Source organism: Bombina bombina, chromosome 5 (genome assembly GCF_027579735.1).
Source record: "Bombina bombina isolate aBomBom1 chromosome 5, aBomBom1.pri, whole genome shotgun sequence".
Classification (NCBI taxonomy): Eukaryota; Metazoa; Chordata; class Amphibia; order Anura; family Bombinatoridae; genus Bombina; species Bombina bombina.
This window is the reverse complement of record NC_069503.1, coordinates 1,160,482,007-1,160,505,016: the sequence shown is the minus strand read 5'-3', so window position 1 is coordinate 1,160,505,016 and position 23,010 is coordinate 1,160,482,007. Positions and strand designations below refer to the sequence as shown.

Sequence of the window (23,010 nt, the reverse complement as noted above, 5' to 3'; positions counted from 1 at the left end):
TTGTCTGCAAGTTCCTTGAAGGGACAAATCTCTGCTCTTCATGATATTCACTGTTTTGTACAGGCTTTGGTTCATATCAAGCCTGTCATTAAATCAATCTCTCCTCCTTGGAGTCTTAATTTGGTTTTGAGGGCTTTACAGGCTCCTCCATTTGAGACTATGCATTCTTTGGACATTAAACTACTTTCTTGGAAAGTGTTGTTCCTTTTGGCCATCTCTTCTGCTAGAAGAGTTTCTGAGCTTTCTGCTCTTTCTTGTGAATCTCCTTTTCTGATTTTTCATCAGGATAAGGAGGTTTTGCGGACTTCATTTAAATTTTTACCTAAGGTTATGAATTCTAACAACATTAGTAGAGAAATTGTTGTCCCTTCCTTGTGTCCTAATCCCAAGAATTCTTTGGAAACATCCTTACATTCTTTGGATGTGGTGAGAAGCTACTAAAGATTTCAGGAAGACTTCTAGTCTGTTATATTTTCTGGTTCTAGGAAAGGTCAGAAGGCTTCTGCTATTTCCTTGGCTTCTTGGTTAAAGCTTTTGATTCATTAAGCTTATTTGGAGTTGGGGCAGGCCCCGCCTCAGAGAATTACAGCTCATTCTACTAGATCAGTCTCCACTTCGTGGGCTTTTAAAAATGAAGCTTCAGTTGATCAGATTTGCAATGCGGCAACTTGGTCCTCTTTGCATACATTTACTAAATTCTACCGTTTTGATGTATTTGCTTCTTCAGAAGCAGTTTTTGTTAGAAAAGTTCTTCAGGCAGCTGTTTCAGTTTGATTCTTCTGCTGATGTTTTACGTTTTTCTTATGATTAATATGATTGACTAGCTCATGGACTCTTGCCAATTACATGAAAGAAAACATAATTTATGTAAGAACTTACCTGATAAATTCATTTCTTTCATATTGGCAAGAGTCCATGAGGCCCACCCTTTTTATGGTGGTTATGATTTTTTTGTATAAAGCACAATTATTTTCAAATTTCTTTGATGCTTTCTACTCCTTTCTTTATCACCCCACTTCTTGGCTATTCGTTAAACTGAATTGTGGGTGTGGTGAGGGGTGTATTTATAGGCATTTTGAGGTTTGGAAACTTTGCCCCTCCTGGTAGGATTGTATATCCCATACGTCACTAGCTCATGGACGCTTGCCAATATGAAAGACATGAATTTATCAGGTAAATTCTTACATAAATTATGTTTTTATAGCAGTTACTGCTGTTTAGTAGGTTTAAGTTGTGTCAGGATCCAGTTTTGACAACTGTTGGCATTTAATGGGATTTCTGCACAAACCAGTAAACTCTGTAATAAGCAGCAATCACAGGTTCAGGATCACAGTATCGGTGGTGAGGATCACAGGGTCAGGATCATTTTACCTTCACACACGCCACAGCAAAGGAGAAGGTATTTATATGGGCATCGGGAGCAGGAGGGTATTTATAGGGCTACAACCTGTCACTGGGTCCCCAGGAGATGGAGCTGTTACTATGTACACAAACACATTGCACAGGTATTCTTTCTTTTGCTACATTGTATTCAAATATTTTACTTGTAGTCTCTATTTTATATACAAATATAAGTGTACACCGTACTACCGCTTTATACACACAGCTATATACACTGTACTACCGCTTTATACACACAGCTATATACACTGTACTACTGCTTTATATATCTGTGTGTACGCGCCCTATTGGCATGATGAACCCTGTATATGTTACAGGATCACAGGAATGTCTTATGGTGACTCTGTGTCTGACATATTTTACAGGAAATGAATTTGTTACATCAGTGTGCATGGCAGGTGCAGCTATAGGACAGACACACCCATTCTGTTCTTCTGGTCTCATCTTTGTGTCTCTTGCAGGACATGGATCACTCACGAATCATTGAACGACTTCTCAAACTGGCTGTAAGTAAACATGATGATATCTGTGTCAAACTGAAGCCCTCTGCACCTTCCGCAGCTCATCGCAGCTCCCCATTTCAAACAGGTTCCCAACCATCTCATTTGGCTGATCTTCTTCTACTGGTTCTTCCATTCCTCCATGAACTTTGTGGCCGAACTCATGCGCTTTGGAGATCGAGAGTTTTACCGGGACTGGTGGTGAGTGGCGTAAGGGACTGGCAGCGAGTAACATGAGGGACTGGCAGCGAGTAACATGAGGGACTGGCAGCGAGTAACATGAGGGACTGGCAGCCACTAACATGAGGGACTGGCAGCCACTAACATGAGGGACTGGCAGCCACTAACATGAGGGACTGGCAGCCACTAACATGAGGGACTGGCAGCCACTAACATGAGGGACTGGCAGCCACTAACATGAGGGACTGGCAGCCACTAACATGAGGGACTGGCAGCCACTAACATGAGGGACTGGCAGCCACTAACATGAGGGACTGGCAGCCACTAACATGAGGGACTGGCAGCCACTAACATGAGGGACTGGCAGCCACTAACATGAGGGACTGGCAGCCACTAACATGAGGGACTGGCAGCCACTAACATGAGGGACTGGCAGCCACTAACATGAGGGACTGGCAGCCACTAACATGAGGGACTGGCAGCCACTAACATGAGGGACTGGCAGCCACTAACATGAGGGACTGGCAGCCACTAACATGAGGGACTGGCAGCCACTAACATGAGGGACTGGCAGCCACTAACATGAGGGACTGGCAGCCACTAACATGAGGGACTGGCAGCCACTAACATGAGGGACTGGCAGCCACTAACATGAGGGACTTGTAATGTGAGTAACATGAGGAACCTGTAATGTGAGGGACTGGCGGCAAGTAACATGAGGAACCTGTAATGTGAGGGACTGGCGGCAAGTAACATGAGGAACCTGTAATGTGAGGGACTGGCGGCAAGTAACATGAGGAACCTGTAATGTGAGGGACTGGCGGCAAGTAACATGAGGAACCTGTAATGTGAGGGACTGGCGGCAAGTAACATGAGGAACCTGTAATGTGAGGGACTGGCGGCAAGTAACATGAGGAACCTGTAATGTGAGGGACTGGCGGCAAGTAACATGAGGAACCTGTAATGTGAGGGACTGGCGGCAAGTAACATGAGGAACCTGTAATGTGAGGGACTGGCGGCAAGTAACATGAGGAACCTGTAATGTGAGGGACTGGCGGCAAGTAACATGAGGAACCTGTAATGTGAGGGACTGGCAGCCAGTAACAGGAGGGACTGGCGGCCAGTAACAGGAGGGACTGGCGGCCAGTAACAGGAGGGACTGGCGGCCAGTAACAGGAGGGACTGGCGGCCAGTAACAGGAGGGACTGGCGGCCAGTAACAGGAGGGACTGGCGGCCAGTAACAGGAGGGACTGGCGGCCAGTAACAGGAGGGACTGGCGGCCAGTAACAGGAGGGACTGGCGGCCAGTAACAGGAGGGACTGGCGGCCAGTAACAGGAGGGACTGGCGGCCAGTAACAGGAGGGACTGGCGGCCAGTAACAGGAGGGACTGGCGGCCAGTAACAGGAGGGACTGGCGGCCAGTAACAGGAGGGACTGGCGGCCAGTAACAGGAGGGACTGGCGGCCAGTAACAGGAGGGACTGGCGGCCAGTAACAGGAGGGACTGGCGGCCAGTAACAGGAGGGACTGGCGGCCAGTAACAGGAGGGACTGGCGGCCAGTAACAGGAGGGACTGGCGGCCAGTAACAGGAGGGACTGGCGGCCAGTAACAGGAGGGACTGGCGGCCAGTAACAGGAGGGACTTGCAATGTGAGGGACTGGCGGCGAGTGACTTGCAATGTGAGGGACTGGCGGCGAGTGACTTGCAATGTGAGGGACTGGCAGTCTGTAATACAAGGAACTTGTAATGTGAGGGACTGGTTGCAAGTGACATTATGGACTGTTAACATAGGACTGGCGGTGAATTATGTGAGGGACTGGCCAATGTCTTGTGGACTTTCTCTGCTATTAAACAATATCAGTCTAGTTGTGCTCTTTTCACTCCCTTAGGAACTCAGAATCGGTTACGTATTTTTGGCAAAACTGGAACATCCCTGTGCACAAATGGTGTCTCAGGTAATGAACAATTGGTGCCTTGTGCATGTAAGGTGACCACCCAGCTCTGAGGTGACCTCTTTATGTCCTCCTGTTCCTTAGACACTTCTATAAACCGATGATGAGGCGCGGAGTGTCTAAGTGGATGGCGCAGAGCGCAGTGTTCCTAGCATCAGCTTTTTTCCATGAGGTTAGTGTTTATATTCTGTCACCAACTGCAGTCACCTGTCTTAAACTCACTCATCAGCATGAAGCTACAGAACGTCACTGCACCTGGCACACACAGAGAGGGGTTACTGGCACTGCACCTGGCACACACAGAGAGGGGTTACTGGCACTGCACCTGGCACACACACAGCGTGGCAGTTACTGGCACTGCACCTGGCACACACACAGCGTGGCAGTTACTGGCACTGCACCTGGCACACACACAGCGTGGCAGTTACTGGCACTGCACCTGGCGCACACACAGCAAGGGGTTACTGGCACTGCACCTGGCGCACACAGCAAGGGGTTACTGGCACTGCACCTGGCGCACACACAGCGAGGGGGTTACTAGCACTGCACCTGGATGCTTGTGCATAGGGATTTGCAAGAAGAGAAACAGTGAGTAGTTCATTTTATGTAGAACAGTTTTCCTCAGGGAGACAATGGGGTAATGTAGGAGGTTCTAGACTCTGTTCCACAGCTGAATATGCCTGTAGTGTACCCAAAATCATTATAAATGATCTTATAAGATTTCTTGCTGCCATGAAGTTTGAACAATACATTTCCAGCTACAGTCAGTTCCTCTGAATATAGTAACTGAGCAAGTAAATTACTGGAGATGCCGCACATCAAAGCCTTTCATCATTCAGACAATGTTATTAGGGGCTGAAGAACTAACAGTATATACTCCGAACACCGGTTCTGTAAAAGCTGTCTCATTGTGCACAAATGTGAGAGTTGAACACCAATATCTTGTCTAATTGTTACTCTGATATAAGACACACACACAGTCTCTCCTCAACAAGCACACACATACCACCTAGATGCCCCACCTGTCTCTTCTCACCAACTAGATGTCCTCACCAAGCACACACCAACTAGATGTCCTCACCATTCTCTCCTCGCCAAGCACACACAGCAACTAGATGTCCTCGCCATTCTCTCCTCACCAAGCACACACACCAGCTAGATGTCCTTGCCATTCTCTCCTCACCAAGCACACTCACCAACTAGATGTCCTCACCAAACACACTCACCAACAAGATGTCTTCACCATTCTCTCCTCACCAAGCGCACGCGCACACACACCAGCTAGATGTCCTCGCCATTCTTTCCTCACCAAGCGCACACACACCAGCTAGATGTCCTCACCAAGCACACTCACCAACTAGATGTCCTAACCAAGCACTCTCACCAACTAGATGTCCTCACCATTCACTACTCACCAAGCACACTCACCAACTAGATATTCTCACCATTCTCTCCTCACCAAGCACACACACTAGCTAGATGTCCTCACCATTCTCTCCTCACCAAGCACACACACCAGCTAGATGTCCTCACCATTCTCTCCTCACCAACTAGATGTCCTCACTATTCACTACTCGCCAAGCACACTCACCAACTAGATGTCCTCACCATTCTCTCCTCACCAAGCGCACACACACCAGCTAGATGTCCTCACCATTCTCTCCTCACCAAGCGCACACACACCAGCTAGATGTCCTCGCCATTCTCTCCTCACCAAGCGCAAACACACCAGCTAGATGTCCTCACCAAGCACACTCACCAACTAGATGTGCTCACCAAGCACTCTCACCAACTAGATGTCCTCACCATTCACTACTCACCAACTAGATGTCCTCACCATTCACTACTCACCAACTAGATGTCCTCACCAAGCACACTCACCAACTAGATGTCCTCACCAAGCACACTCACCAACTAGATGTCCTCACCAAGCACTCTCACCAACTAGATGTCCTCACCAAGCACTCTCACCAACTAGATGTCCTCACCAAGCACTCTCACCAACTAGATGTCCTCACCAAGCACTCTCACCAACTAGATGTCCTCACCAAGCACTCTCACCAACTAGATGTCCTCACCAAGCACTCTCACCAACTAGATGTCCTCACCAAGCACTCTCACCAACTAGATGTCCTCACCAAGCACTCTCACCAACTAGATGTCCTCACCAAGCACTCTCACCAACTAGATGTCCTCACCAAGCACTCTCACCAACTAGATGTCCTCACCAAGCACTCTCACCAACTAGATGTCCTCACCAAGCACTCTCACCAACTAGATGTCCTCACCAAGCACTCTCACCAACTAGATGTCCTCACCAAGCACTCTCACCAACTAGATGTCCTCACCAAGCACTCTCACCAACTAGATGTCCTCACCAAGCACTCTCACCAACTAGATGTCCTCACCAAGCACTCTCACCAACTAGATGTCCTCACCAAGCACTCTCACCAACTAGATGTCCTCACCAAGCACTCTCACCAACTAGATGTCCTCACCAAGCACTCTCACCAACTAGATGTCCTCACCAAGCACTCTCACCAACTAGATGTCCTCACCAAGCACTCTCACCAACTAGATGTCCTCACCAAGCACTCTCACCAACTAGATGTCCTCACCAAGCACACACACCAGCTAGATGTCCTCACCATTCTCTCCTCACCAACTAGATGTCCTCACCATTCTCTCCTCACCAAGCACACTCACCAACTAGATGTCCTCACCATGCACACTCACCAACTAGATGTCCTCACCATGCACACTCACCAACTAGATGTCCTCACCATGCACACTCACCAACTAGATGTCCTCACCAAGCACACTCACCAACTAGATGTCCTCACCAAGCACACTCACCAACTAGATGCTATATCTAACTCTTCCCTCTAATCAGACACAGCACCTAGATGCCCCACGTGTCTGTCCCCACCAAGCACACACACCAGGTCTGACTCTTAGCGCTGAAGGTGAGCAGGTTAATAATTGCACTTTGAGAAACTTCATATTTTACATCCTTGATAATACATGGATAGGCTAGAATTAGATGCATCAGCAGGATAGGTTTATAGATTGCAGCTATAGATTACGCAACAGATTGCCAGGCACACCCATGTCACTATGACTGATTGTTTTACATTGACCTATGTATTAGTGTCCTTAAAATAATGTTAATAATATTTCCTCCTCAGTACCTAGTCAGCCTTCCCCTGAAGATGTTTCGGCTCTGGGCCTTTATGGGTATGATGTCACAGGTATGAAATTTATAGTATATCTACTCTACCATATTTTTCTTTCCTTGTGTTATTGCTATCATTAGTGTGTTATATCTCAGTAGTCTGCGTGCTGCCATCTGTTTTTTCTTTATACTAATGCCTTCACATGTTCGCTTGCTCTCACTCTCTCTTGCGAGACTCTCTCCTTGTTGCTTTGCCTTATTGTATGTCACTCTACAGCCTTTAATAACTGTCCCTACATTAATCTCTTTCAATTGGCAGATTCCTCTGGCCTGGTTTGTAGGAAGGTTTCTGCGGGGTAACTATGGAAATGCTGCAGTGTGGATATCTCTGATTATTGGACAGCCAATTGCGGTTCTTATGTATGTGCACGACTACTACATCCTGAACCATGAAAAAGGCCTTTAAACCCTCATCAGGGATAGGTCAACACACAGCCCAATGGACTGCAGTTGGGATCTTTTCTGTTTAATGAATCCTTCTTTTGCAAGCCAATGATATTAGCTTAGAACACCAGTAATCTGGGTGGAGGGCATTACCTCCCCGTTATGTCTTTACTGGCAGGGTTATGATGATCTCCCTGTTTTTTATATAACCAATGATCTCTTCCGTCCATTTGATTGACAATGCACTCCTTGTCTATCCGAATCAAACCTGCTCCAATGTTTTTGTCCTGTTGGTTCCACATCTGTCCTTAGTTCATATTCTTCATCCAAAACAAGATGCACTTTGTTTACTCTATCCGTTCCAGAGCTGATACGCTATTCTTCCTTGACTCTACCGTCAGTAACCTAATGGTCTTGTCATCTGGAGTTGGTCATTTCAAGAGTGGAGTCGTCATTACCATCACTGAGCTTGTTAGAATGAAGGTGTTTCTGTTGTTTTCTGCTGCCTCTGAAATGTTCCTGTGTCTGTCACATGCTGCTGTCCAGCTTAATGCTGGATGTTTTTGTATTTTTAATCGCCTTGTGTGCCATGGCTGGAACTCAGCCCATTGTGTACATGGATGTTTTATATTGTTAGAGTTTTGTACGATATGTATAATGTAAAGAGCATTACATTTACCTTTCTAAAGAAATTATAACTCAAGCCAGCCTTTGCCAAACACTGTGATTAAAAAGGTGCATTTTTTTTTCAAGAAGTGTGTGTTATTTTTTTGTGCTGATTTTATGCAATAGTTGCTTACAGATAACATGTATTATTTACAATGCAGAGGTTTGCTCAAAAATAGATGTACAAAAATATGCTCAGTGTTTAGTTGTTATAATGTACCCTCACCAAGCCTTTAAATCAATACCATACCAATAACGACTTATGCAAGGTCAGTATATGGACAGAGCATTACCTGTATAAGATTTATTCTTCTTAGCTGGCCTTCTACTTCTGCCAATGAAGATAGTGGATAGGACTATTTCCTCCTCGCCTTTGGTTTCCTGGAAGTGTTGCCTTTTATCAGGTATGTGGACCAGAATTATTTGTCTGTAGGCCCTATTAGGGAGACCTAAATAGTCCAGTCCATGTGCTAAAGTGATCTTAAGTCCCAAAGTCTCTGATAAAGTCTCCCTGGTGCGGAGTGATTTTCTCCTGTTAAGTGTGATCAGTCCACGGGTCATCATTACTTCTGGGATATTAACTCCTCCCCAACAGGAAGTGCAAGAGGATCACCCAGCAGAGCTGCTATATAGCTCCTCCCCTCTACGTCACACCCAGTCATTCTCTTGCACCCAACTAATAGATAGGATGTGTGAGAGGACTGTGGTGATTTTACTTAGTTTTTTATAACTTCAATCAAAAGTTTGTTATTTTAAAACAGCACCGGAGTGTGTTGTTCCTTCTCAGGGAGAATTTGAAGAAGAATCTACCTGAGTTTTTCTGTATGATTTTAACCGGAGTAGTTAAGATCATGTTGCTGTTCTCGGCCATCTGAGGAGTGAGGTAAACTTCAGATCAGGGGACAGCGGGCAGGTTCACCTGCAAAGAGGTATGTAGCAGCATATTATTTTCTGAGAATGGAATTGACTAGAAAATACTGCAAATACCTATATAAAGTAAGTTCAGCCTTAAATGCAGTAGTAGCAACTGGTATCAGGCTGTCATGTATGTATATTTTCACTTCAGTATTCTGGGGAATGGCATTTCACTGAAATAATACTGTTTACATAAAGCTTTAGCCTATTTTGCAGTAAAAACGGCTTGCAGCAGGCTTTTTATGACAAATACATTTATTGATGTTAAACATTTTTGCTGGCATGTGAAATCGTTTATTTTTCTGAGGTACTGGGTGAAAACTTATTTGGGCATTAGTTTTATCCACTTGGCGGGCATTTTGTTTGATTTATGACAGTTTACTGATCTCCCTCACTGTTGTGTGTGAGGGGGAGGGGCTGAATTTGGCGCTTTTACTACGCATCAAAAATTCAGTCACAAGTCTGTTCTTCCCTGCATGATCCGGTTCGTCTCTACAGAGCTCAGGGGTCTTCAAAAGTTATTTTGAGGGAGGTAATCACTCACAGCAGACCTGTGAGATTGTGCTTGACTGTGATAAAAAACGTTACATTCTGTACTTTTTTTCTGCTATTAAAGGGCTAATTATCCATTACTAATGGGAGCAATCCTTTGCTAAAATTGTATTTTTACTGGGTAAAAATTTTGTTTTCATAAAATTATCTGTTTTATTGTACTTAACTGTCATATCTTTCTGTGCTTCTTAAAGGCACAGTGCGTTTTTTTCATACTATTTTTAAAAGTGAATTGAAAAGTATTTCCAAGTTTGCTGGTTATTTGCTAGTGTGTTAAACATGTCTGACTCAGAGGAATATCTCTGTGCTATATGTGCTAAAGCCAAAGTGGAGCCCAATAGAAATTTATGTACTAATTGTATTGATGCTACTTTAAATAAAAGTCAATCTGTACAAATTGAACAGCTTTCACCAGACAACGAGAGGAAAGTTATGCCGACTAACTCCCCTCACGTGTCAGTACCTGCATCTCCCGCTCGGGGGGTGCGTGATATTGTAACGCCGGGTACTTCAGGGCGGCCATTACAAATCACATTGCAGGACATGGCTAATGTTATGACTGAGGTTTTGTCTAAATTACCAGAACTTAGAGGGAAGCGGGACCACTCTGGGGTGAGAACAGAGTGCGCTGATAATACTAGGGCCATGTCAGATACTGGGTCACAGTATGCGGAACATGAGGACGGAGAGCTTCAATCTGCAGGTGACGGTTCTGATCCCATTAGAGTGGATTCAGACATTTCTAATTTTAAGTTTAAGCTTGAAAACCTCCGCGTACTGTTAGGGGATGTATTAGCGGCTCTGAATGATTGTAACACCGTTGCAATTCCAGAGAAATTATGTAGGCTGGATAGATACTATGCGGTACCGGCGAGTACTGACGTGTTTCCTATACCTAAGAGGCTTACAGAGATAATTACTAAGGAGTGGGATAGACCCGGTGTGCCCTTTTCCCCCCCTCCTGTATTTAGAAAAATGTTTCCAATAGACGCCACCACAAGGGACTTATGGCAGACGATCCCTAAGGTGGAGGGAGCGGTTTCGACTCTGGCTAAGCGTACCACTATCCCGGTGGAGGATAGCTGTGCCTTTTCTGATCCAATGGATAAAAAATTAGGTTACCTTAAGAAAATGTTTGTTCAACAAGGGTTTATATATGCGACCTCTTGCATGTATTGCGTCTGTCACGGCCGCATCAGCCTTTTGGTCCGAGTCCCTGGAAGAGACTCTTGACTCAATAACTATAGAGGAAATTTCAAACAAGCTTAAAACACTTAAGCTAGCTAATTCATTTGTTTCAGATGCCGTTGTACATCTAACTAAACTTACGGCTAAGAATTCCGGATTCGCCATTCAGGCACGCAGAGCACTGTGGCTAAAATCCTGGTCAGCTGATGTTACTTCTAAATCTAAGTTACTCAACATACCTTTCAAAGGGCAGACCTTATTCGGGCCCGGTTTGAAGGAAATTATCGCTGACATTACAGGAGGTAAAGGACACGCCCTGCCTCAAGACAGAGCCAAGCCGAAGGCTAGACAGTCTAATTTTCGTAATTTCAAGACAGGAGCAGCATCAACTTCCTCTGCACCAAAACAGGAAGGAGCTGTTGCTCGCTACAGACAAGGCTGGAGACCTAACCAGTCCTGGAACAAGGGCAAGCAGGCCAGAAAACCTGCTGCTGCCCCTAAGACAGCATGAATTGAGGGCCCCCGATCCGGGAACGGATCTAGTGGGGGGCAGACTTTCTCTCTTCGCCCAGGCTTGGGCAAGAGATGTCCAGGATCCCTGGGCGTTAGAGATCATATCTCAGGGATATATTCTGGACTTCAAGTCCTCTCCTCCAAAAGGGAGATTCCATCTGTCAAGGTTGTCAACAAACCAAATAAAGAAAGAGGCGTTTCTACGCTGTGTACAAGATCTTTTACTAATGGGAGTGATCCATCCGGTTCCGCGGTCGGAACACGGACAGGGGTTTTACTCAAATCTGTTTGTGGTTCCCAAGAAAGAAGGAACCTTCAGACCAATCTTGGATTTAAAGATCCTAAACAAATTCCTAAGAGTTCCATCGTTCAAAATGGAAACTATTCGGACAATCCAACCCATGATCCAAAAGGGTCAGTACATGACCACAGTGGATTTAAAGGATGCTTACCTTCACATACCGATTCACAGAGATCATTTCCGGTATCTAAGGTTTGCCTTCCTAGACAGGCATTACCAGTTTGTAGCTCTTCCATTCGGGTTGGCTACGGCTCCAAGAATCTTCACAAAGGTTCTGGGGGCTCTTCTAGCGGTACTAAGACCGCGAGGAATCTCGGTAGCTCCATACCTAGACGACATTCTGATTCAAGCTTCAAGCTTTCAAACTGCCAAGTCTCATACAGAGTTTGTACTGGCATTTCTAAGATCGCATGTGTGGAAGGTGAACGAAAAGAAGAGTTCTCTCGTTCCACTCACAAAAGTTCCCTTCTTGGGGACTCTTATAGATTCTGTAGAAATGAAGATTTACCTGACAGAAGACAGGCTAACAAAACTTCAAAACGCCTGCCGTGTCCTTCATTCCATTCAACACCCGTCAGTGGCTCAATGTATGGAGGTGATCGGCTTAATGGTAGCGGCAATGGACATAGTCCCCTTTGCACGCCTACACCTCAGACCGCTGCAATTGTGCATGCTAAGTCAGTGGAATGGGGATTACTCAGATTTGTCCCCCACTCTGAATCTGGATCAAGAGACCAGAAATTCTCTTCTGTGGTGGCTTTCTCGGCCACATCTGTCCAAGGGGATGCCATTCAGCAGGCCAAATTGGACAATTGTAACAACAGACGCCAGCCTGTTAGGTTGGGGCGCTGTCTGGAATTCCCTGAAGGCTCAGGGATCATGGACTCAGGAGGAGAGTCTCCTGCCAATAAACATTCTGGAATTGAGAGCAGTTCTCAATGCCCTTCTGGCTTGGCCCCAGTTAACAACTCGGGGGTTCATCAGATTTCAGTCGGACAACATCACAACTGTAGCTTACATCAACCATCAAGGAGGGACAAGAAGCTCCCTAGCGATGATGGAAGTATCAAAGATAATTCGTTGGGCAGAGTCTCACTCTTGCCATCTCTCAGCAATCCACATTCCGGGAGTGGAGAACTGGGAGGCGGATTTCCTAAGTCGTCAGACTTTTCATCCGGGGGAGTGGGAACTTCATCCGGAGGTCTTTGCCCAAATACTTCGACGTTGGGGCAAACCAGAGATAGATCTCATGGCGTCTCGGCAGAACGCCAAGCTTCCTCGTTACAGGTCCAGATCCAGGGATCCGGAAGCGGCCCTAGTAGATGCTTTGACAGCACCTTGGACCTTCGGGAGAGCTTATGTGTTTCCACCCTTTCCGATGCTTCCTCGATTGATCGCCAGAATCAAACAGGAGAGAGCATCAGTAATTCTAATAGCGCCTGCGTGGCCTCTCAGGACCTGGTATGCAGATCTAGTGGACATGTCATCCTGTCCACCTTGGTCTCTGCCTCTGAGACAGGACCTTCTGATTCAGGGTCCTTCCAAACATCAAAATCTAATTTCTCTGAAGCTGACTGCCTGGAGATTGAACGCTTGATTTTATCAAAACGTGGATTCTCTGAGTCAGTAATTGATACCCTGATACAGGCTAGGAAGCCTGTTACCAGAAAGATTTATCATAAAATATGGCGTAAATACCTATATTGGTGCGAATCCAAAGGTTACTCTTGGAGTAAGGTTAGGATTCCTAGGATATTGTCTTTTCTACAAGAGGGTTTAGAAAAGGGTTTATCCGCTAGTTCTTTAAAGGGACAGATCTCAGCTCTGTCCATTTTGTTACACAAACGTCTGTCAGAAGTTCCAGATGTTCAGGCTTTTTGTCAGGCTTTGGCCAGGATTAAGCCTGTGTTTAAAAATGTTGCTCCGCCATGGAGTTTAAACCTTGTTCTTAACGTTTTACAGGGCGTTCCGTTTGAACCCCTTCATTCCGTTGATATAAAATTGTTATCTTGGAAAGTTCTATTTTTAATGGCTATTTCCTCGGCTCGAAGAGTCTCTGAGTTATCAGCCTTACATTGTGATTCTCCTTATCTGATTTTTCACTCGGATAAGGTAGTTCTGCGTACTAAACCTGGGTTCTTACCTAAGGTAGTCACTAACAGGAATATCAATCAGGAGATTGTTGTTCCATCCTTGTGTCCTAATCCTTCCTCAAAGAAGGAACGACTTCTGCACAATCTAGATGTAGTTCGTGCCCTAAAATTTTATTTACAGGCAACTAAAGATTTTTGACAAACATCTTCCCTGTTTGTCGTTTACTCTGGTCAGAGGAGAGGTCAGAAAGCTTCGGCTACCTCTCTCTCTTTTTGGCTTCGTAGCATAATACGTTTAGCCTATGAGACTGCTGGACAGCAGCCTCCTGAAAGAATTACAGCTCATTCCACTAGAGCTGTGGCTTCCACTTGGGCCTTTAAGAATGAGGCCTCTGTTGAACAGATTTGCAAGGCTGCAACTTGGTCTTCGCTTCATACTTTTTCCAAATTTTACAAATTTGACACTTTTGCTTCTTCGGAGGCTATTTTTGGGAGAAAGGTTCTTCAGGCAGTGGTTCCTTCTGTATAAAGATCCTGCCTCTCCCTCCCGTCATCCGTGTACTTTTGCTTTGGTATTGGTATCCCAGAAGTAATGATGACCCGTGGACTGATCACACTTAACAGGAGAAAACATAATTTATGCTTACCTGATAAATTCCTTTCTCCTGTAGTGTGATCAGTCCACGGCCCGCCCTGTTTTTTATGGCAGGTCTAAATTTTTAAATTATACTCCAGTCACCACTGCACCCTTTAGCTTCTCCTTTCTCGTTGGTTCTTGGTCGAATGACTGGGTGTGACGTAGAGGGGAGGAGCTATATAGCAGCTCTGCTGGGTGATCCTCTTGCACTTCCTGTTGGGGAGGAGTTAATATCCCAGAAGTAATGATGACCCGTGGACTGATCACACTACAGGAGAAAGGAATTTATCAGGTAAGCATAAATTATGTTTTTAGGCCTCGGCTTTTTCATGACACGATAAGTCCACGAATCATCTAATTTCTATTGGGAATATCACTTCTGCCCAGCAGGAGACGGCAAAGAGCACCACAGAAAAGCTGTTAAATATCACCTCCCTTCCCTCCCAACCCAGTCATTCTCTTTGCCTACGTTAAGAGCAATGAGGTGGTAAAGTAGGTGTTAGAAAAGATTCTTCAATCAAGAGTTTATTACTTTTAAAGTAGTGCAAGATTGTGCTACTTTGTCCTAGGGTGTAGCCGTAGTCCATATCAGTCTCTTCAGTAGAGAAGTGGTGGCTTTAGAGCAATGGGAACTTGTGGGACATAATTCTCACTGCGCCTCCCTTATACTGATGCTGCCCTAACCCTGAAAACCTAAGGGATATTTACTCAGGACTTTCTTTTATTCACAGGTCCATGTGAGGGAGAGGACCTCTCAAACCTGGGAACTGCCTTGCTGTCAGGCAGAATGAGTTAAGTGCTGGCTTTATTTCTGGGGGTAAGAAAGACTCAGAAATAGGTTGGGCACTGTATTTATTAAAATGGGACAGACCTCATCATAATTAGCTCTTTATAAAGACATAGATTCTCCTAGGAGCACAGGGGGGGGGGGCACTGTGGGCAGCTTAGACGCAGGCACTGGGGCTGGTTTTAATAAGAGCGGTGGTTTCTCATCTCCCGGCGGTTTTAAAACTTATAATAGCCGACCGGGAGATTCCTTATTGGCACGCCCACGTTGGGAGGTACTTCAGGAAGCGGCAAGTGATTGTGCGCTCTTTCTGTTCACTCCGCTCCATTGTAGATTGAAAGTTGGAAGTTTTTCCTATCATACTACACATCTCTAATAATAGATGCGTGTGTTTCATCAGGGACCGACTGCTGCCAGGTTACGTGACAAAAGTGTTGCTGAGGTGTAGAGGTGTTTTGCTGGGTTATTTTGGCATTTTAAGCCTGTCTACACAAAAATATATTAAACAAAGTAAAAAAGTTATTTTATTGATTAAAGGGACAGTAACGTTTTTTAGGTCTTTGAATTTTATTATTAAACTGTAATCCTTTTATGTTAAATTGTTTAATTGTGTGTTAGAATGGACCAAGAGGCCTCACTTGCTCTTTATGTTTTGATGCCAATGTGGAACCACCAATCTCTTTCTGTTCCTCATGTATTGAGAGGACTTTAAGCTACAGGGATAGACTTTTTTTTCTGAGACAACATTTTCTAAAGAGGATGCGGTTCAGGAATCTAATGACAATGTTCAATATATGCGGCAGCTTTCTCCTCAAGCGTCCCAAATTTTACCGCCCTCACATGCAGTGCCCTGCGCTTCCTCTCTAGCTCTCACTGGAGTTACTTTAAAAGACATTGTTTCTCTCATGTCTTCTGCAGTTTCAGATGCGTTGTCTGCTTTCCCAATGTTGCAGGTAAAGCGTAAGAGGAAAATCAGACAAGCGAGGTTCCTGACGCAGTTGTAGCTATTTCAGATGCCCCCTCACAGAAGCCTGAGGAGGAAGATAACGTAGTAGCATCTGAAGGTGAAATTTCAGATTCTGACAGTGTAATTCCTCTTGCTGATACTGATAAACCTGTATCCTTCAGGTTTAAGCTAGAACACCTTTGTCTGCTACTTAGGGAGGTTTTAGCTACATAGGATGACAGCGACTCCACGGTCGTTGTTAATCCTAAGGAATCCTGTAAGCTGAACAAACAGTTTGAGGTACCTTCCTCGATAGAGGTTTTTCCCGGTACCTGACCGAGCTTCTGAGATCATTGCTAAGGAGTGGGAGAGACCGGGTATACCTTTTTTCTCCATCTCCTATATTTAAAAAGATGATTTCCTTAGCCGACTCAGTTAAGGAGGCTTGGCAAACAGTCCCCAAGGTGGAAGGAGCTGTTTCCACCTTAGCTAAGAAAACTATTATATCCATAGAGGATAGTTGTGCTTTCAAAGATCCTATGGACAAAATATTAGAGGGGTTACTCAAGAAAATGTATGTATACCAGGGCTTACAATAGCAGCCTGCTGTGTGCATTGCTACTGTCACTAGTGCGGCGGCATATTGGTTTGATGCGGTGTCTGATGCTATTAGGACAGAAACTCCCCTGGATGAAATCCCGGATAGGATAAAAGCTCTTAAATTGGCTAATTCCTTTATTACGGATGCTTCCCTTCAAGTTATCAAACTGGGAGCAAAGATTTCAGGTTTCTCTGTTCTAGCTCGCAGAGCCTTATGATTAAAACCTTGGTCTGCGGATGTATCCTCTAAGTCTAAGCTTTTAGCGATTCTTTACAAGGGGAAGACCTTGTTTGGAACGGGCTTGACGGAAATAATCTTATATTACGGGAGGTAAGGGTCATCTTTTCCCTCAGGATAAGAGAAACAAAAGGGAAGACAGAGTAATTTTCGTTCCTTTCGAAATTTCAAGGGAAATTCTTCCTCTTACGCCTCCAAGCAGGAACAGTCTAAACCTTCTTGGAATAAGGGAAAACAATCCAGGAAGCCTGCTATTGAATCAAAGACAGCATGAAGGGCCTGCCCCCAATCCGGAACCGGATCTTGTAGGGGGCAGACTTTCCTTCGCTCAGGCTTGGGTTCGAGATGTTCAGGATCCCTGGGCAGTAGAAATAGTGTCCCGGGGATACAAACTAGAGTTCAAAAGTTTTCCTCCTAGAGGCAGGTGTCTGCTTTCAAGATTATCTGTAGACCAGACAAAAAGAGAGGCGTTCAGGAACAGGGTCTGGGATTTTATTCCAATCTGTTCATGGTTCCCAAAAAAGAGGGAACCTTCAGGCCTATTTTAGATCTCAAGAGTCTAAACAAATTTCTCAGAGTACCGTCCTTCAAGATGGAAACTATTCGTTCCATTCTCCCTTTGGTCTAAGAGGTTCAATTTATGACAACTGTAGATTTAAAGGACGCGTACTTGCATGTTCCCATTCACAGGGATCATCACAAGTTTCTAATGTTTGCCTTTCTAGACAAATGCTTCCAATTTGTGGCTCTTCCCTTCGGTCTTGCCACAGCTCCCAGAATTTTCTCAAAGGTTCTGGGATCGCTGTTGGCGGTGCTGCGGTTACGAGGCATTGCAGTGGCGCCCTATCTGGACGACATCCTAGTCCAGGCGCCATCCTTACAACAAGCAAGATCGCACACGGAAATGTTGTTATCCTTCCTGCGATATCACGGATGGAAGGTAAATTTTGGAAAAGAGTTCTTTAGTCCCAAAGACAAGGGTAACTTTCTTGGGAACCATAATAGATTCCCTATCAATGAAGATTTTTCTGACAGAAGTCAGGAAATCAAAGATTTTTGATACTTGTCTAGCTCTTCAGTCCACTCCTTGGCCATCAGTGGCTCAGTGCATGGAGGTAATCGGGCTGATGGTGGCGGCAATGGACATCATCCCGTTTGCTCGGTTCCACCTCAGACCTCTGCAGTTAAACATGTTCAGGCAATGGAAAGCAGATTATGTGGATTTGTCTCCTCGAATACTTCTGGAGCAGGAGACAAGGGATTCTCTTCAATGGTGGTTGCCTCTGGATCATCTTTCCCAGGGAACCTGCTTTCACAGACCATCTTGGGTGATTGTGACTACAGACGCCAGCCTTCTAGAATGGAGAGCAGTCTGGGGCTCCCTAAAGGCTTATGGAGTTTGGACTCAGTTGGAGTCTGTTCTTCCTATAAACATTCTGGAGCTGAGAGCGTTCTTTAATGCTCTTCAGGCCTGACACCAGTTATCCTCGGTCCAGTTTATCAGGTTCCAGTTGGACAACATAACTTCAGTAGCTTACATCAATCATCAGGGAGGAACAAGGAGTTCCTTAGCGGTGACAGAGGTAACCAAAATAATTCAGTGGGCGGAAACCCACTCTTGCTGTTTATCAGCGATCCACATCCCAGGGGTGGACAACTGGGAGGCAGACGTTTCATCCGGGGGAGTGGGAATTGGATCTCATGGCATCTTTGCAGAATGCCAAGCTTCCGAGGTACGGGTCGAGGTCCAGGGACCCTCAGGCGGTACTGATAGACGCCCTGGCGATACCTTGGACCAGTCTAGCATACCTATTTCTTTCATGTAATTAGCAAGAGTCCATGAGCTAGTGACGTATGGGATATACATTCCTACCAGGAGGGGCAAAGTTTCCCAAACCTCAAAATGCCTATAAATACACCCCTCACCACACCCACAAATCAGTTTTACAAACTTTGCCTCCTGTGGTGGTGGTGAAGTAAGTTTGTGCTAGATTCTACGTTGATATGCGCTCCGCAGCAGGTTGGAGCCCGGTTTTCCTCTCAGCGTGCAGTGAATGTCAGAGGTATGTGAAGAAAGTATTGCCTATTTGAATTCAATTATCTCCTTCTACGGGGTCTATTTCATAGGTTCTCTGTTATCGGTCGTAGAGATTCATCTCTTACCTCCCTTTTCAGATCGACGATATACTCTTATATATACCATTTACCTCTACTGATTCTCGTTTCAGTACTGGTTTGGCTTTCTACTACATGTAGATGAGTGTCCTGGGGTAAGTAAGTCTTATTTTTGTGACACTCTAAGCTATGGTTGGGCACTTTTATATAAAGTTCTAAATATTTGTGTTTAAACATTTTTGCCTTGATTCAGGATGTTCAATATTCCTTATTTCAGACAGTCAGTTTCATTATTTGGGATAATGCATTTGAATAATCAATTTTTTTCTTACCTTAAAATTTGACTTTTTTCCCTGTGGGCTGTTAGGCTCGCGGGGGCTGAAAATGCTTCATTTTATTGCGTCATTCTTGGCACGGACTTTTTTGGCGCAAAAAAATCTTTATTTCCGGCGTCATACTTGTCACCGGAAGTTGCGTCATTTTTTGACGTTTTTGCGCCAAAAGTGTCGGCGTTACCGGATGCGGCGTCATTTTTGGCGCTAAAAGCATTTAGGCGCCAAATAATGTGGGCGTCTTTTTTGGCGCTAAAAAATATGGGCGTCATTATTGTCTCCACATTATTTAAGTCTCATTGTTTATTTGCTTCTGGTTGCTAGAAGCTTGTTCACTGGCATTTTTTTCCCATTCCTGAAACTGTCATTTAAGGAATTTGATCAATTTTGCTTTATATGTTGTTTTTTCTATTACATATTGCAAGATGTCCCAGATTGACCCTGAGTCAGAAGATACTTCTGGAAAATCGCTGCCTGATGCTGGATCTACCAAAGTTAAGTGTATTTGCTGTAAACTTGTGGTATCTGTTCCTCCAGCTGTTGTTTGTATTGAATGTCATGACAAACTTGTTAATGCAGATAATATTTCCTTTAGTAATTCTACATTACCTGTTGCTGTTCCATCAACATCTAATACTCAGTGTTCCTGTTAACATAAGAGATTTTGTTTCTAAATCCATTAAGAAGGCTATGTCTGTTATTCCTCCTTCTAGTAAACGTAAAAGGTCTTTTAAAACTCATTTTTCAGATTAATTTTTAAATGAACATCATCATTCTGATTCTGATAATGATTCATCTGGTTCAGAGGATTCTGTTTCAGAGGTTGATGCTGATAAATCTTCATATTTATTCAAAATGGAATGTATTCTTTCTTTACTTAAAGAAGTCTTAATTGCATTAGAAATAGAGGAATCTGGTCCTCTTGATACTAAATCTAAACGTTTAAATAAGGTTTTTAAATCTCCTGTAGTTATTCCAGAAGTTTTTCCTGTCCCTGATGCTATTTCTGAAGTAATTTCCAGGGAATGGAATAATTTGGGTAATTCATTTACTCCTTCTAAACGTTTTAAGCAGTTATATCCTGTGCCATCTGACAGATTAGAGTTTTGGGACAAAATCCCTAAGGTTGATGGGGCTATCTCTACTCTTGCTAAACGTACTACTATTCCTACGGCAGATAGTACTTCCTTTAAGGATCCTTTAGATAGGAAAATTGAATCCTTTCTAAGAAAAGTTTATCTGTGTTCAGGTTATCTTCTTAGACCTGCTATATTTTTAGCGGATGTTGCTGCAGCTTCAACTTTTTGGTTGGAAGCTTTAGCGCAACAAGTAACAGATCATAATTCTCATAGCATTGTTAATCTTCTTCAACATGCTAATAATTTTATTTGTGATGCCATCTTTGATATCATTAGGGTTGATGTCAGGTATATGTCTCTAGCTATTTTAGCTAGAAGAGCTTTATGGCTTAAAACTTGGAATGCTGATATGTCTTCTAAGTCAACTTTGCTTTCCCTTTCTTTCCAGGGTAATAAATCATTTGGTTCACAGTTGGATTCTATTATTTCAACTGTTACTGGGGGGAAAGGAGCCTTTTTACCACAGGATAAAAAATCTAAAGGTAAATTTAGGTCTACTAATCGTTTTCGTTCCTTTCGTCACAATAAGGAACAAAAGCCTGATCCTTCCCCTACAGGAGCGGTATCAGTTTGGAAACCATCTCCAGTCTGGAATAAATCCAAGCCTTTTAGAAAGCCAAAGCCAGCTCCCAAGTCAACATGAAGGTGCGGCCCTCATTCCAGCCCAGCTGGTAGGGGGCAGATTACGATTTTTCAAAGAAATTTGGATCAATTCGATTCACAATCTTTGGATTCAGAACATTGTTTCACAAGGGTACAGAATAGGCTTCAAGATAAGGCCTCCTGCAAGAAGATTTTTTCTTTCCCGTATCCCAGTAAATCCAGTGAAGGCTCAAGCATTTCTGAAATGTGTTTCAGATCTAGAGTTGGCTGGAGTAATTATGCCAGTTCCAGTTCTGGAACAGGGGCTGGGGTTTTACTCAAATCTCTTCATTGTACCAAAGAAGGAGAATTCCTTCAGACCAGTTCTGGATTTGAAAATATTGAATCATTATGTAAGGATACCAACATTCAAAATGGTAACTATAAGGACTATCCTGCCTTTTGTTCAGCAAGGGCATTATATGTCCACAATAGATTTACAGGATGCATATCTGCATATTCCGATTCATCCAGATCACTATCAGTTTCTGAGATTCTCTTTCCTAGACGAGCATTACCAGTTTGTGGCTCTGCCGTTTTGGCCTAGCAACAGCTCCAAGGATTTTTACAAAGGTTCTCGGTGCCCTTCTGTCTGTAATCAGAGAACAGGGCATTGTGGTATTTCCTTATTTGGACGATATCTTGGTACTTGCTCAGTCTTCACATTTAGCAGAATCTCATACGAATCGACTTGTATTGTTTCTTCGAGAACATGGTTGGAGGATCAATTTGCCAAAAAGTTCATTGATTCCTCAGACAAGGGTAACCTTTTTAGGTTTCCAGATAGATTCAGTGTCCATGACTCTGTCTCTGACAGACAAGAGACGTCTAAAATTGGTTTCAGCTTGTCGAAACCTTCAGTCTCAATCATTCCCTTCGGTAGCCTTATGCATGGAAATTCTAGGTCTTATGACTGCTGCATCGGACGCAATCCCCTTTGCTCGTTTTCACATGCGACCTCTTCAGCTCTGTATGCTGAACCAGTGGTGCAGGGATTATACAAAGATATCTCAGTTAATATCTTTAAAACCGATTGTACGACACTTTCTGACGTGGTGGACAGACCACCATCGTTTAGTTCAGGGGGCTTCTTTTGTTCTTCCGACCTGGACTGTGATTTCAACAGATGCAAGTCTGACAGGTTGGGGAGCTGTTTGGGGGTCTCTGACAGCACAAGGGGTTTGGGAATCTCAGGAGTTGAGATTACCAATCAACATTGTGGAACTCCGTGCAATTTTCAGAGCTCTTCAGTCATGGCCTCTTCTAAAGAGAGAGTCGTTCATTTGTTTTCAGACGGACAATGTCACAACCGTGGCATATGTCAATCATCAAGGAGGGACTCACAGTCCTCTGGCTATGAAAGAAGTATCTCGAATACTGGTATGGGCGGAATCCAGCTCCTGTCTAATTTCTGCGGTTCATATCCCAGGTATAGACAATTGGGAAGCGGATTATCTCAGTCGCCAAACGTTACATCCGGGCGAATGGTCTCTTCACCCAGAGGTATTTCTTCAGATTGTTCAAATGTGGGGACTTCCATAAATAGATCTGATGACTTCTCATCTAAACAAGAAGCTTCCCAGGTATCTGTCTAGATCCAGGGATCCTAAGGCGGAGGCAGTGGATGCATTGTCACTTCCTTGGAAGTATCATCCTGCCTATATCTTTCCGCCTCTAGTTCTTCTTCCAAGAG

At 44.3% G+C, this 23,010-nt stretch overlaps 1 protein-coding gene across 1 annotated transcript in view; it reads left to right on the top strand.

Moving 5' to 3' along the window:
• Positions 1-8,408, top strand: part of DGAT1 (diacylglycerol O-acyltransferase 1) — a 283,457-nt gene extending 275,049 nt beyond the window's left edge. Inside the window, exons 11-16 of the mRNA XM_053715987.1 lie at positions 1,863-1,907; positions 1,990-2,102; positions 3,972-4,037; positions 4,119-4,206; positions 7,223-7,285; positions 7,529-8,408. Of these exons, the coding sequence (XP_053571962.1) occupies positions 1,863-1,907; positions 1,990-2,102; positions 3,972-4,037; positions 4,119-4,206; positions 7,223-7,285; positions 7,529-7,675 (522 nt within the window). The 3' untranslated portion in view covers positions 7,676-8,408. The remainder of the gene's footprint in view (positions 1-1,862; positions 1,908-1,989; positions 2,103-3,971; positions 4,038-4,118; positions 4,207-7,222; positions 7,286-7,528) is intronic.
• Positions 8,409-23,010: the final 14,602 nt, after the last annotated feature.